The sequence below is a fragment of the Antedon bifida genome, chromosome 2 (assembly GCF_963402885.1).
Source record: "Antedon bifida chromosome 2, ecAntBifi1.1, whole genome shotgun sequence".
Classification (NCBI taxonomy): Eukaryota; Metazoa; Echinodermata; class Crinoidea; order Comatulida; family Antedonidae; genus Antedon; species Antedon bifida.
Window position 1 is genome coordinate 7451660 of NC_136227.1, and position 15725 is coordinate 7467384.

Below are 15725 nucleotides of genomic sequence, written 5' to 3' on the forward strand. Positions count from 1 at the left end.
GTTTATTAGTCCACTCTACTAACAAAAATTGGCCTCATTTTGAAAGTCTAACCAAAAATGTTGTTTATCTCGTATACAGTAATATTTATGGTAAACAGTACATCGGAGAAACCAAAAACATTCCATTCTCTATTAGAATGATGCAACATAACAGTCGACAATCAAAACATTGATGCTTGAACAACCTGCAGCCTAACATGCTAACTCAGCTAGTCACTTTGATGCAAATTTCATAGTTTCAATAGATGGAGCATGGACCTATAAATCAAATTTATAGGTCCATGGATGGAGCGAAAAAACTTGCAAAGACAAAGAAAACCACTTGGATTTTTTTTTTTTTTTAAGAAACCCTAAAACCTTTTAGACTTACTGATGAACATTTTCCCTATGTTGATAGAGAACCTTTCGTTTTAACATTAGGAACATACTTCCAAATCGGTAAATTTATTCCTTGTTTGATATTCTCAATTTAACCCCAAAATTGATTGTCTCTATGCCAACTGTCTGTGTTTTGTATCGTATACTCGCCACCAATCATGTACATCTTCTATTATACTTTGTTTTATTCCAATCTACTCTCAGCAGCTTATATTCTAGCTAACCTTCACACTCTCTGCACCAAGGAATTCTCTGCTCTGCAATTTATTTTTTGGCTGTTTTACTTTATAATTTTTATTGACCTTTTTTCATTTTTTATTTGTATCTATATATTAATGAGATCCAGCCATTAATATCACAGTATTGTCATTTTTCTATTGATTTGCCTTTGAATTTATAAATACCTAAAGAATTAATATCCTTGGAAAATACTTGATAAGTTGCCAAATACTAGGAATCTAAAAATATCCGTCTTGTACTGTAGTTTTGACGTACGGCCTAAAGTTAGTATATAATAAAGAGTGGTTCAGAATTGGGGTCCTAGTCCGGATTGCCTCCATATTTAATGGAGTCGTCCGTGACCACATAATCTATTTGTGGTTTAAATTTGGTAAAAATCCCTCTTTTAGTTTTGGCGTTATATCCTGCTAACAGACAAACACACGCACAGATATCTCAATCACAAATATAACCTTCTATAATAAGTAATAAGGTAATAAGTTATAAAAACTTACGTTGTTTGCAGTATTACGGTACGGTACTGGTCATTTATCAGTTATTTTAACGTTATAGTCCTACCTATTATACTAAAATACAGTTATCTCTCCTCTTATTAATTAATAATACTTAGGACATGATTGTCTGCGATTTTAACGCATGTTCAATTGTAGGCCTACTCGCAAACGAACTGTGTAGTACGATTTTAGAGTAGGCCCTAAAGGCCTGTCTACACTTTCAAACAAGTGTAATGTGCCCAAATTATGGTAATGATATGATGTCATCGTGTTTTTTGTCACAAAGTATACAGAGCCTCACTGAAAACCCCGTGTAGGAACTAGTTCCTCTGGTTCTTAGTATAGTAATGAATTAACATTTTCTCTTGTTTTTTATTTTCCGCAGTTACTGGCATTACATCCAGCTAAATGTCTTGATTAGTTCACGACCTGTACATACTCCATACTTGTGCAGAGAATCTTGTGTTTTGTTCCTGTGAAATGGATTTCCAGCTCTCTGGAGAAACACAATTGTTTTTGTTTACATAATAAGTATAAATATTAGGGTACTGTAAATACATTCATTCAAATGCAATGTAATCGTACGTACATACCTTACATACAAACGGTAAAATAGTTCTGTATACTGTAAAAGAATCCTTTTCAATTAGCGAACTTTTGCACTGTGGTAATGCATGGCTAAACCCTTGTACGAAACACTGTTTAATTCAAAGATAGTTCATTATTTTACAAATACCGGTTAAAAATTACGGTGTTACGGATATGATACTGTAAATATAAGTATACTGTAAGGCATCCGCGCACAAAAAAAGTTTTACAAAACGGCGCGCCTTTTGACACGAATGTATTCAGTTGGATGTCTTCCGTACTCTCCGAGGTTTCATTTCCAATAACTTATTTAATAAATACCGGTAGGCCTACCATTAACACTCATCATTTTCTTATATACTAATTTTTTGTTTTGTTTTCAGGTCCGATCGAAAGACAACAAACGCGCGTTCATTTTTTTTCACATTTTACATAATTTGATTAAACTCGGAGGGAAACGGAAGTCAGCAATTAAATACGATTATTTTGCGCCTAAACATTTCAATTCATGTTCACATGTCAACCTTGGTCGTGAGCTGCTCATGACGAATCGATATTGTATATGAAAGTCCGTCTTCAGACGAATGCACGCGATGTTTAACTGCCAACTGTTAGAGAATACTAAATTATAAAAGTGTAGAAATAATTTTTCTTCGGTTTTAAATAGATTTGTGACTATTAACGTGTTCACACCAGTATCGTATGTTCTAAATATAAAAACTGAGAACAAAAGTAGAACGTCTTAAGACACGCCGATATGGTGTCGAATACCCACAGAATCTACTTTATTCTTGTTTAGGCCTATATTAATAGATTAGTAAAGTTTAACACCAGCATCGTATAGTTAAACTGTACGGTATCAAATAAGCCAAGTAAACTAGGAACAAAAAGTAAAACGTCTAATACACGCCGATACGGTAACTGTAAAATATCCACAGAAACTACTTCGTTATTAATTTTTTTATATCCATAGATTGGTGGCGAAAGAATTGTCAAAGGGGAACGATTATTAAACCAACAAAATTACGTAAAAGGCTTACTAAGTGCACATGTGGTATGTTGTTGTCAGTCTATTTCTATCATTGCTAAGAAGTTTACCGCGTGAATTACCAATTGGCTGCTACCACACAGTAAAGTCATCAGAAGATGACTAGCAATACTTACATTGCCTTTCTACAAGTTGGTTGGCTAGTTATATATAATATATCGATCGATTAGATATAATATATCGACCATCCCCGCTGAACCTTGTGCATTTATTGAATTGTATCATGTTTCTCATAGATTGAATGTGACCATGTACTGAAAGCACCTGATGTGGTTTCGACAAAAGTGGTGATCCGATTTTATCAAAGTAAATTTATATGGTAAGGTACACGGTGAAATACCGACGCAACATCACATACAAGGTAAGTATGGCTCTATTGCAATTATGATACCATGGATGTAAATGTAAAGTTTGATGGATAACCTGTTCTGACTAGGCACAGTGTGAACGTCTCGTGCCACTAGTTTCATCTGCCCTAAGGATCTTCAAGATCTTCTCTTTCCACATCGAGAGCCTAGATGGCCCAGTATACCTATCTATACTCTTAACACAGCGTTAATTAAAGTGTACACGAACCATATCATGGTCGAGAAGAGCATTGAACCTGGGCTTTGGCGTTTCCTTACCTGTCACTCGACTGGATTGCAACCGCCCTCTTATATCTAGTAAACCGTACGAAATTCCATATCTGCCCTTAAAACATTTGTTGTCATACTGGTAACCATTTTGTATTTGTATCTTATTTGTTTTTCCGATATCAAGAACTCTTGAACATCATCACATCGACATCACCTGACTAGCGCCACTCCAGCAGAAATACGATTTGTAAATTATAAGAGGACAATCAGCTTTCTGTAGATAGGTAAAACGACAATTAGATACACTAACTTGTCAAATATAAAATAAATATAATATATACAAATTTGTACCTAATAAAATGTCTGTATATTATGAAAAACATGAAAAACAAACAACAATTTTATTTTACAGATTAAAATGTGTGTTGCAAGACATGATAATGCCTTCAATTACGAATCATGATGAACCAACAGTCCTTTAATCTTTTGTCTGGCTGCGACAAATACCAACAGAACTGTACTACACATATTTTGTTGAGGGACGTTGAACTGATTATGAAAAATCATTTGATCTCCGGAGCACAGAATCCTGTTGGATTGCCTTGGATAAACTGCCTAGGTGATATAGCCTACTTTATAGTTCAGATTTCGTATTGGTGATGCGGGACTTTATAATTTAGACTAGAGCCAGTACAACTTGTACAGGAAAAAAAAAACAATACTTAAATTTCGCTTCCGTTATGTATTATTGAAATCGCTATGGTACGACCAACACCAAACATTTTATTGACTTTTATTTTCCACATTGAGATTTGGAAAACTTTACTCAACGTTGTGTAGAGAACAAAATGGTACAGAGAAGACAAACTGATACTGCCCCCAATGCCAACATGAATGAAACCAATCAAATTAAGTAGGTGATGTTGTATAATTCAGAGTATTCACAATGCGGAGTTTATGTTAGGCCCTAATGTTGCGTCTTGAAGAGCCGGATATCTAGAGGAGTCGTATATTGCCTACAATCTCTTTTTTTATCTCTGACGAACAGTTACGTATAATCCTCCTCTCACTCAAGTCCGAAGCAAAAAAAAGATTACTAATCCATCCAATAAAAATCATTTTTATTGTAATCAAATTTTGTTTCAGGTTCAATACCGTCAAACGAGTTTATGGACGTACACCAGTAACACAAAATGCACCACCTGGCACCAACCTATAATGTCCGAACCAGACATACGCCGAAACAAGTACGTTGGAGTAGATACCTAGAGAGCACAAGAGAAAACCGATGTCACCGGACAACATATTGATTGATGGCTACCACTATAACGACGTGGAACCAGTGTCTAGCTGCTACTATGGCAGCGTCAGGAACCGGATACCCACCAGGACCAGACAACATGCAAGAGTGTGGTACTACTAGAGCAGCAGTCAGGAACCAGACAGCCACCAGGACCAGACAGCCACCAGGACCAGACAACATACAGGAGTGTATGGCTACTATTATGGCAGTGGTCACAAGATATTGTGATATACGAGGAGTCGCGTCTACGACGACGTGGAACCAGGCAGCTACCATCATGCAAAAGTTACGGAACTTATACGAGTATTCGAGTGTGAAGGAAGGGACTATAAAACTTGGTTCCCACTCGGATGCAACGCAACGACAGAGGTGTTATGCAAGTGAGTTGACCAATCACAAGCAACAGTTTGAATAATCCATTGCGTCATGATTGGTCAAATTTCTTCCGGTGGTCTTACGTCATTGTATTGCGTCCAAGTGGGAACCAAGTTTTATGAGCGAGACGACGAAGGACTGGACGAATTCAATTCAGTTATGCAATTATGATAAAAATATTGACAATACTGTACTAATTATCTGGTTTCAATTTAAAATAAATAAATAAAATGACCATATTATTCTTTTATATAATACTAACTAATAATTAACTAATCTAAAAACATCATTTCACTATCTGTTCTACTTCTATATTTGTATCGACTGGCATGTGATGGTAACTATGTATACCTCTCCATATTCCTCGCATCTCCTCTTAACTAGGCCCTCCCTTTTAGTATGTAGCGGTATTAAGTTTGGTGTAAAGTATATAAGTAGGCCAGTTATATAAGTGTGGTGTAAGGTATATAAGTAGGCCAGGTATATAAGTATCCCAAAGTTTGGTGTAAGGTATGTAAGTAGGCCAGATATATAAGTTTGGTGTAAGGTATATAAGTATCCCAAAGTTTGGCATAAGGTATGTAAGTAGGCCAGGTATATAAGTTTGTTGTAAGGTATTAAGCAGGCCAGAGTATGTCAGTCGGGTTGATAGTTAGAAGGTGAGAAACTATACTGCCATTGCATGCCTGTTTATTCTTAATGTATAACTGTACTTTTTGCTTCTACTTATATTTTACTCTGCACTTCATATCATTTTCATATCATTTTCATATCTCATTAAATTATACTTTTATTTATTTATTTTATTTTATTTATTTAAATAAAACAAACAAACCAATTTGCAGCAAATCTGCTGAATTACATGGTAAGGAACAATATACATTCAAATGACAAGAAAAGTGTAATGGTCGTCATTAAACAAAAATTATCGCAATTACAAAAAAATATGTAAAAATATTGCTAAGATATAGTATTTACATAATTGCTTACTATATTACTACTATACTATATATATAATTTATATTAAGTTGCATTATTTACATTTATTTCTTAATGAAATATTATTCCATTTACTTTTAATAAAACTACTGCATATATTGTTCTTTATTTGGTCATAATTGCATTACTGAAAAGAGGACGAAACACAGACAGAAAAAAACATTTACATGCCGTCTATATTTCAATGGTTGCTTATGGATTTGAAATTTACATTTTTAGAAATATTTTGATTTTATTATTTGATTGAAAATAAATAAAAGTGTATTCAACAATCAATTTAACTGTTTTTATTTGTATAATTGTTGCTGAAGAGGACAAAACATTGTGTACACAGTATTTAAAATTTCTTGGATCTTAAATAATTCAATGTAATTGTTCTTTATTATTTGTATTGTATGTTCTTTTATATTTGCATTACTGAAAAGAGGACGAACTGGCCATCCCGTAATGGTTGCTTATAATTTGAATACAAATAAATTATAAACTGGTTATTTTTGTTTATCATGTAATTTGTATTAAATTTCTGAAATATATTTGATTGTGCCAATTCTTTCTATACCAGTCACTAAAGATTCTAGAAGTTCTACGTCTCCAGAGTTTACTACAATTTTCCCTTACGTAAATGTATACAATAAATAATCCCGTTCATTGTTAGCCTACTATACCCCGGACTAGAAGCAGCTGGTCTTAATGAAGGTCTAGGCCCTAAATCACCGAACCGACTTATATTTTAGAAACACTCAGCAGACTTGGAACGCCATATTTTATTGTAATTTATTCATCAACTAAAAACTCTACCATCCAATCAGAATTCCATAATGATATAAGCCCTCTAAGCTAAGTTAATGATAAACGTACGAGTAGTCTTCTCACCACAGACGTTATATATGGTGAAAAGCAATCTTGGCCTACCTACCAATTTGGTATATTTTATGTACCTCCATCAAAACAAAAACCGAGCTGACACATGGATCGATTTTCCATGGATTGTTGCTGGCAAAAATAATGGTTTATAAATTGTATTTTCATTATTTTATTCTGGTGCAAGATTTAAAATATCACCTATATTAAAATGTTGAGGTTTGCGTTGGATACACAAAAGAAACTGACAACTGTAGCTACTTGGTTGTTCTGTTTATTTGGTGGTATTGAATACGGTAGGTACGGCACGGGCGGAAGGTACTGCGGTCCGGTTGTGTGGGGTGGGATTACAGTGTTGTGTAGGCTTAGCTCTAGGCCTAGCCAGGCATATGTGTTCTTGCTTTGTACAAACTCAGTAATGATGCCCTAGAGTTATTTATGACATGAAATAAAATAAGAAAAAAGTTTACATTTCGGACGCTTGTTCAACCTTGCCAGAGAAACTTTTATGTAGCATGGCTGACCGTCCCAAAAAATCACTTCTCCACTTTTTCTTGTTTTCAGCGGTCATCATTCCAACACTGAACCTATTCCTTGAGGATCTAGGAGCTCCGCAATATTTCCTTGGAATCGTTTTATCTGCTTTCAGTTTCTCTGGACTTTTTGCAGCTCCAATATTCGGAATATGGCAGGACAGAACATCAAAGACCAAATCAATTATTCTTTTTGCAAATATGTTTGAGATTGTTGGTATGTTTTTTTCACAGTTTTAACTAATTTATATCTTACATTTTGTGTTGTGATATAAAAGGTTGGCAAAATAAACATAAAATATAACAGTACTGTACCATAGTTTACAGATAAATATCAAAATGCTGACTGGAATAATATTACAACATAAAAAATAAAAATAGCCTAACTTGTGGCAAGTCTATTCTTTTGGTTAGCAGTAGATTAAACTTGACCTATTTATTATAGTCCTCAAGTGGTGTAGGGCTTACCACTACCAGACCTTCTGGACAACAACTTAAACAAGTAACCCTTCTAAAACTATAATTTTGTTCATTCTTGTACTGTACCTGGTCAATGCACATCCCTCCCCTCCCTCTAAATTCACTCAGGCTGAATTTAGTGATAAAAATAGAATATTTTACGTATATTTTACTCTAAAAAATAGGATAAACAATAACAAACAAAATAGATAATATAATTTTAAATACACATATTATCTCTGATACAAATAAGATGTAGAGCCTACCAAAGCATGTTTTCTTGTCTTGACAGATTTAATAGTGAAATACAATATACAGTACTTAACTTAGGGCAGTAATGGCCACTACACCATTGTTTGTATTCCACACTCATGAGGTCATTTAGTTTCGGTTTAGGCCTACAATATTGAACTACATATTTGTTGTTAATGCATTAGACAACAAAACAATATTAAAAGTTATAACTTGCCTCTCCTTTGCTATTTTTAAAATACATAAGTGATCTCAGTATAAATAACAAATGTTGTAGAGCGTGGGATATTTGACGGTCTCTGATGATTTTCAGTTAACGGACACTTTTAAAAAAGTTGACATCATCAAAACGTGATCGTCACATGGGCACTGCATGCACATTATAATGTTTATAAATTGTTTTTTATACATCTCATATTATTATTAAATACAATTACAATGAGAATTGGTGCAAATATAGTTACAATAATTATGTTCGTTTTTTCGTATTTTCCTTTCCATAGCATTTTTATTTTAAAATTAATCAGGCAATGAAAATGCAATTTTAACCAACGGTATTAAATTATTTTAAAAACGTTTCACAAAATGATCAATCTTCTGAACATTGTTAGAAGTGCTATAAAATGCCCTTTTTCTATTCATTCAAGTTTAGCTGTGCCATTTTGATATATTTTGCAAAAACGATTATTACTAAAAAAGGAGAAAGTTTAGTTTATACAACATAATATGAACGTGATGGTTTTACTTTATTGAATACACATGTCGTGTTTGTAAATTTTGCATACTTTTTTAAAATTGATTATCTTGAAAATGCAATAATACAGACACGTTTGAAACTTTGTTTACATTTATCTAAAGAAAATGTAGTTATTAACTAACGTTTTTTCGAAGTTTTATTTCTCTTTAGTTATTTTTCCTATGTGTATTTATCTTTTGTTTGTGATGATATATTGATAAGTGAATAAATTAAAAGTGGTAGTTTTACCACAAAAGAAAAGTTCTGAAATAAAGGCCACAGACAATTGTTGTATTATAGATTGGAATGACTGTTTTAGGAAATGATCCAGTCATATGATGTCTATAGTACAATCTGAATATTGTCTCAGCTTAAACATGAAGTGCTTAATTTAAATGCATTATTAGTTTTGAATAACATTGTGTGTCCTGATAGATAGGAGATTGTTGCAACCATAGTCAACTTTCTATTGACTAGGTTGCATCCGTAGTCAACTTTCTATTGACTAGGTTGCATCCATAGTCAACTTTCTATTGACTAGGTTGCATCCATAGTCAACTTTCTATTGACTAGGTTGCATCCATAGTCAACTTTCTATTGACTAGGTTGCATCCATAGTCAACTTTCTATTGACTAGGTTGCATCCATAGTCAACTTTCTATTGACTAGGTTGCATCCATAGTCAACTTTCTATTGACTAGGTTGCATCCATAGTCAACTTTCTATTGACTAGGTTGCATCCATAGTCAACTTTCTATTGACTAGGTTGCATCCATAGTCAACTTTCTATTGACTAGGTTGCATCCATAGTCAACTTTCTATTGACTAGGTTGCATCCATAGTCAACTTTCTATTGACTAGGTTGCATCCATAGTCAACTTTCTATTGACTAGGTTGCATCCATAGTCAACTTTCTATTGACTAGGTTGCATCATATAACTTATTTATAGAGTACAGTAGAACCATAGGTTACTATTCGAGTAGTGGGTTATTATTATAGATTGACTTATAAGGTGGGTTACTGTTATAGATTGACTTATAAGGTGGGTTACTGTTAGAAGATTTACGGAATTAAGGACACACTTTCCTGTGAAACAAATATGGGGCAATTATAAAAGAGTCAGGGACATTTCTGTTAATGTTAAATTATTTTGGGTTCCAAAGGTTTAATTCCTTTTCAACAATAATAATATCCATTAAATTTACTTTTTATATTAAAAACTATGTTAGCTACCTGCCTATATGTTTTATTTCTATGGTACTGTATTCCAAAGTCTAGTGGGATTATGGTTAATAGTGTCCACTAAGGATGACTTTTGACCCCCGGCTAGAATAAACACATTACTGTAGATGTATAGATGATTAGTAGATGTTAAGTACTGGGCCTGGTATGCCTTTCTTGATAAGATGATAAGATTAAAATGATACTTTCAGTAAACTTTTAATTATTAAAAATATCTGACATTTTCATTTAATAACCTAATCTCTTTCTGATGCCCACTGAAGCAGAACAACCTTTGGCAATAATATATCCTTTTAATAAGTGGTGGTACTCTTAATATTGCTAAATCTTGGATAGGAAATACAGACATGTAACAGGAAAAGTCTAGGTGGTAGCTGAGGTAGCTTTGTCTACACTATAATGTGATGTGATTACACTATAATATAATTGTGACACATAAATGTGATGTGCCCATATATGGACATGATGATGTCATATCACTACCATATTTGGGTACTACCATTTTTGTCAAACTAGTTTGATAGTGTAAACAGAGCTTTAGAATATGTTGATGGGAAATGATTTAAAAAAAAAAACAGCCTGTGCTTATGTATTTAAATTGTTTTTGTTTATATATTTTTTTTTTTTTAGGTAACTTCTTATACTTTGTTGGTAGAAATGAATATTTTCTGTTAGCTGGTAGATTATTAGCAGGTAAAGTATGCATTTTCATTGTCAATTGTTTAATACATACACTCCTTTGCTTTAAAGTACCTTCAGAAATGAAACAAGGAAAATGTGTTTCTCTTGTGCACCCCTGGACACCCCTCTCATCATGGGCCCTTCAACAACAATTAATTTTAAATTTTTATAAATTTATAAATTAAATTTAAATTACAGTATACTACTACTACTACTGTTTGTTTATGTCTCTTTGCAATATCATAAAAACCTACCCCTTGAACAATTACACTACTCAGGGCAATTACATCCTACTCCATCCCAATCATCCTGTCGTGGTACAGAAGATTTCACCCCGTTTTTTCACTTTAGCTGCCTTAATGAGGCAAGATGTGCTCATTGAAGCGTATCTTCTCTAACGCAAGCTACGCAAACATGCATGTTAATTATCGAAATGCCTAAGCCAAGGTTATTACAATTAATTTTGTACCTTTCTTTTTAGGTGTTGGTGGAGGAGTAATGTCCACTATCTTCGCACAAATTTCGCGCACAACACCCGTCAATAAACGTACAGCAGTGATATCAATGGCCATGGCTTCTCGTCAGTTTGGTCTTCTTTTTGGTCCTGGATTTAACATATTTTTATCTAAGCTTGATTTCAAGATTGGCCCATTTGAAGTCAATGATTTTACATCGCCAGGGGTAAGGATTATTTACATGTATATCTTTACAAATACCATCAACATTTAGAGGCTAGAGCACAATACCAAAATGTTGTTTAATTGGGACCTGGTATGCTCTCCCTATTGCCTTGATCTTTTAATAGAAGATTTTCATGCTACGGAAGTCATCTTGCAGAGATGACAGTCGTGAACAACAGAAATAACATAGCGTTTTCAGAGGATTTCAGGACACCATATTAATTTTAAAAATCGTACCTCCTGAATGGAGTTACTGTAAAATGATTGAACGTATCACGAAAATCGTCTATGAAATTGGACTGTGTCCAAATGTTTCTACGTTATATTTAGATTCCAGTAATAATAAGTATCATTCCTGTGCAGTTTTGAATTAAATTTTATTCCAAAAACAAAATGCCCTGATTTAATATTTTATTTTAATCGAATCAAAAGTAAATTCATTTCAATTTCTTTTCAGTTGTTTATGATGATCATGTGGATCCTACTGCAGATACTAATGATTTTTATTTACTTTGATCTCCCATTGGTCAGTGATGAGACAAATTTTGATGAACCGGTCAAAAGTCAATCATCAACCAATGACGTAGCCAAAGGAACACTTACAAATAATGATTTGTATGAGAGAACTCAAACACCCACTAAATTAGACTCTGCCATTGAGCACATGTCAATCACTGTTAGCGGCAGCTATGAAGAATCTGACGCAATAAAAGCGCAATTATCCGCTGCAAAGAGAAGGCGACCGGTCGTATCACCAGTTGGTTCTACAAGATCGATGTCTCCACATTCCAACGATGAAAAAAGATCCGATATTGATGAAATTAAATCGATTTCAGATTCAAATAGTGTTTTAAGAAATGGAGGGGTTCAAAGTTCCGATTACGGAACAGTTACTGTGAATAATGAGAAAGAAGTAAAGAATAAAGAAGAAGACATGGAACTGTCACTTATACTTAAAATGAGATACAAGGATATGACATTTTTTCAAAAGTTAAATGGTAAATTATTTTATATTTCTTGCAAAAGTGATGGTAAAAGGCTTCATCTCAGTTCATGATTCCCCCTTTGAGGAAAAAAAAGAACCCTCTAATCCTGGCTACGGAGCTAATTTGTGAAATTTACTGCCCTTTACATTAATATGCACGTAAAATAGTTAATTTATGTTAAAGATGTATTGTCTCCCAAAAACATGAAATATAAAGATTAATAAAACTTTGAATAGATTATTTATTAAATTTAATCACTTTCATAGAAAAAATTAATGTTTTCACTTACAAAATAAATGGTTAAATTCAACCAAAAACCCATTGGCTGGCAGCCAATTTGACTATTTTTTGCTTTAAATTACAGTTTTTTAGGTAAACAAATGTTTTTTACGATACAATTTTTGGTCAAAGTGGATAAAGATTATACATTAAAATGGCATATTCAACAGGGGGACAAACATCTAATATATTTTAATTGTGGGTTTTATCTAACAATGTTATTGCTGTGTTTTTTTTTGCTTAGAATTGATACGAGAAGAAATCGTAGTAATTTTGTTTGCTCAGTTTGTGTTTTTGTTCAATCAAACAGCTCTTGAGGTAAGTGAAATACTTTAAGAGTTTAGTTTACTGAGGTATAACCACACTTTAAAGTATACATTAAACCTACTATAAAGCACTCTATTCTTAAAGTCCACCTTGTGGTATGAGCCCATCCCGAGTCCCTATTTAGTACGATTTTAAAGCAAGGTAATAACATCATGTCATTGTTTCTTATAGGCTGCCCTCACACCACTTACACAGAAATATTTGTCATTTGGAGAAATAGCCAACAGTCTCTTATACTGTGGAGCTGGTATTGAGGTACAGTGTTTATGCATTAGAATAATAATATTAATAATAATAATAAATGTAATATTTAATACATAAGAACATTCTATAAAAATTATAAGATTGCTCAAAATCAGTAGATTTAAAATAGTACAGTAAACTTTCCCAATACATACTTTTTACCATTAAAAACTGAATACCAGAAAACCAGACATTTGGCCAGCACAAAGGTGTCCGGTATTGGGAGTAATTGGTCAGTTACATATAGAACATTACGATGTTCCTTGTTAGATTTCATTTTTATATTTGCGTGTCTATTATTTATAGAGATTTGCATATTGTCTAATTTGCATATTAATATTCTACAGGTGATTGCTGGATTCTTTCTTGTTCGATACATGAGTCGACGATGTCAAGATAGAACGTTGTCGGTTATTGGCTTACTCAACGAAATTGTCCCCCTTGTTATCTTGCTATATTTTTTACCAAGGGCAGTACCAGGTAAGTTATTTCATAATTTATATTACTTTTTTTTCTGTTATCTTGTAATATATGTTTTGAAAGGAAAAGGGAAGGGGTTCCCAAACTTTTAACCAGAAGGTTTTTGGTACAAATCTATTCAGTATCCATACTATCATTGAAGAGCACACAAAAGACTCAGCATTTCATTCCAGTAGCTTACCATTTAAATGTATTTAAATCCAAATTCTTGATGCCCTTTGACATTGTCTATTGTCACGTTATACATTAAACCTTTTAATTGGACCGTTTTGAAAATCCATCATTTCTATTGTCTGTTTCAGGTGATTTTGATGGCAATGTGGTTTGGATGAGCATATGCCTCTTTATCCAAGTCTTTGGACTTCCATTTATTGCTGTAGCATCCGTAGCATCATTTTCCAAAAAGACGCCTTTAAAAATACAAGTTATTGTTACTTTAAGTTATTTAACATTACAGTCAGAGGAGGAAAGCTTCCTACTTTCTAGGAGTTTTATGTGGTTATAAGTTATCAAGATAGTCTATATAACTGTTTACACAGTTCCTTAGTAATATTGTGTCTTGTGAATATTAATATTTTATTCTTCTCAAATTATTGCAGGCTTTGGTCAAGGTATTCGTAGAGCTGTTGGTAACATAGCAACCATCATGGGACCTCTGTGGTCAGGTGGTGCTGTAAACAAACCGTACATTTTGTTGTCCGTTTTACTTGTAATTCTTGTGTTATGCTTGGTAAGTACCATAAACCTTTGAAACCTGTACTCTCCCAAAATGTTGGTTATTTAATTGACCTTGAGTCAACTACTGAGCGCATAATATATATAACGTATTTTATCGATCAACACTCACTGATTTAAGCGGCAATTGGCCATTGGCTTTCCCAATGACTTTGGCTTTCCCAATGACTTTGGCTTTCCCAATGACTTTGGCTTTCCCAAGGACTGTCTCCACTCTTTGGAACCAAAATTATAATTTCTCTAAAAATTATATTACATTCTTTTGTCTTTCTGTAGTGCATGACATTTTTATCGTGGAAACATCTTAAAATGCCCGAAGAGTCATCTCTACCATCGTTAGTCAAGACACAGAAATCATGTCAATTTGAAGATGAAGAAACTCGGCCACTTTTATCCGGTGAAGGTATAGATGCTTAAGTAAATCAGTCATGACTATACAGAATATGTATATTCACCATTTATGTAGTGTGAAAGCCTTTACGGCATAAAATCAAGCATTATAGTATGCTTATGGAGCAGGATGTACTTACAAGGAAATGTCCTTTCTTTTTTTTTAATATAACTGAACGTAACCTTTTTCACCCTCTAAATAATCTTTCTTGACTATTTATAAAAAGGACATTAGGTTCCGAATTTCTCCTGTAGTTAAACAAATAATTACATGTGCAGAAACTTACAAAATCACAATCAAATTTAAGTACTTACTAAAGATTTAATTACAGTCATTTTATAGGCTTATCATAAATTTGTTTTTAAATGTTATTGGACAGACAAAATATTTTTACAAATTTCAGTTTAAATCAAATGTGTAATATAAGCTCAAACTGTTAAAAAGCTTTTTTAATTATATATGTGTTCTTTTATTTAACACCTTGAATATAAACACATTTATTTAAAATGCTACATTAATATAATACAATAAATCCAAAGGCAAATTACTGAAAAAATGACAATGCTGTGGGTATCAGTGGCTGGATCTCAATGGAGATACAAAATAAAAGCGAAAAGCTAAATCAAAACGAGAAGTAAAACAGCCAGAAAAGTTAGCAGAGCTTTCGGGCAACACTAGCCCTTCATCAGTGCAAGTGAAGGAATTTGGATATATATATATATATATATATATATATATATATATTATGTAAATTTTTAAAATTTAAGTACATATAAGAAGAAAAGAGATTAATCATTCGTTTAATTAATTCTTCATTTTGTTATTATTTTGAGTAA

General features: G+C 33.1%; 2 protein-coding genes across 4 annotated transcripts; both read left to right on the forward strand.

Annotated features, from left to right (window-relative positions):
• Positions 1-2131: 2131 nt before the first annotated feature.
• Positions 2132-6275, forward strand: LOC144834975 (uncharacterized). Of its 3 annotated transcripts, XM_078689978.1 has the most exons (5): positions 2132-2538; positions 2574-2754; positions 2985-3610; positions 3739-3945; positions 4473-6275. In XM_078689978.1, the coding sequence occupies exon 5, from the start codon at positions 4640-4642 to the stop codon at positions 5042-5044; it is 405 nt and encodes a 134-aa protein (XP_078546104.1). In that variant the 5' UTR covers positions 2132-2538; positions 2574-2754; positions 2985-3610; positions 3739-3945; positions 4473-4639; the 3' UTR covers positions 5045-6275. The 3 variants fall into 3 exon arrangements, 2 of the variants coding, with proteins under 2 accessions (XP_078546104.1, XP_078546103.1); XR_013611032.1 differs by lacking the exons at positions 2132-2538; positions 2574-2754; positions 2985-3610; positions 3739-3945 and adding an exon at positions 3996-4239 and having other exon boundaries at positions 4473-5484; positions 5552-6275; XM_078689977.1 differs by lacking the exons at positions 2132-2538; positions 2574-2754; positions 2985-3610; positions 3739-3945 and adding an exon at positions 3996-4239.
• A 689-nt stretch (positions 6276-6964) lies between these two features.
• LOC144834976 (uncharacterized) lies at positions 6965-15523 on the forward strand. The gene is made up of 11 exons (XM_078689979.1): positions 6965-7160; positions 7429-7614; positions 10718-10780; positions 11250-11449; positions 11906-12446; positions 12958-13031; positions 13212-13295; positions 13631-13763; positions 14066-14186; positions 14361-14493; positions 14775-15523. The coding sequence occupies exons 1-11, from the start codon at positions 7076-7078 to the stop codon at positions 14913-14915; spliced, it is 1761 nt and encodes a 586-aa protein (XP_078546105.1). The 5' UTR covers positions 6965-7075; the 3' UTR covers positions 14916-15523.
• Positions 15524-15725: the final 202 nt, after the last annotated feature.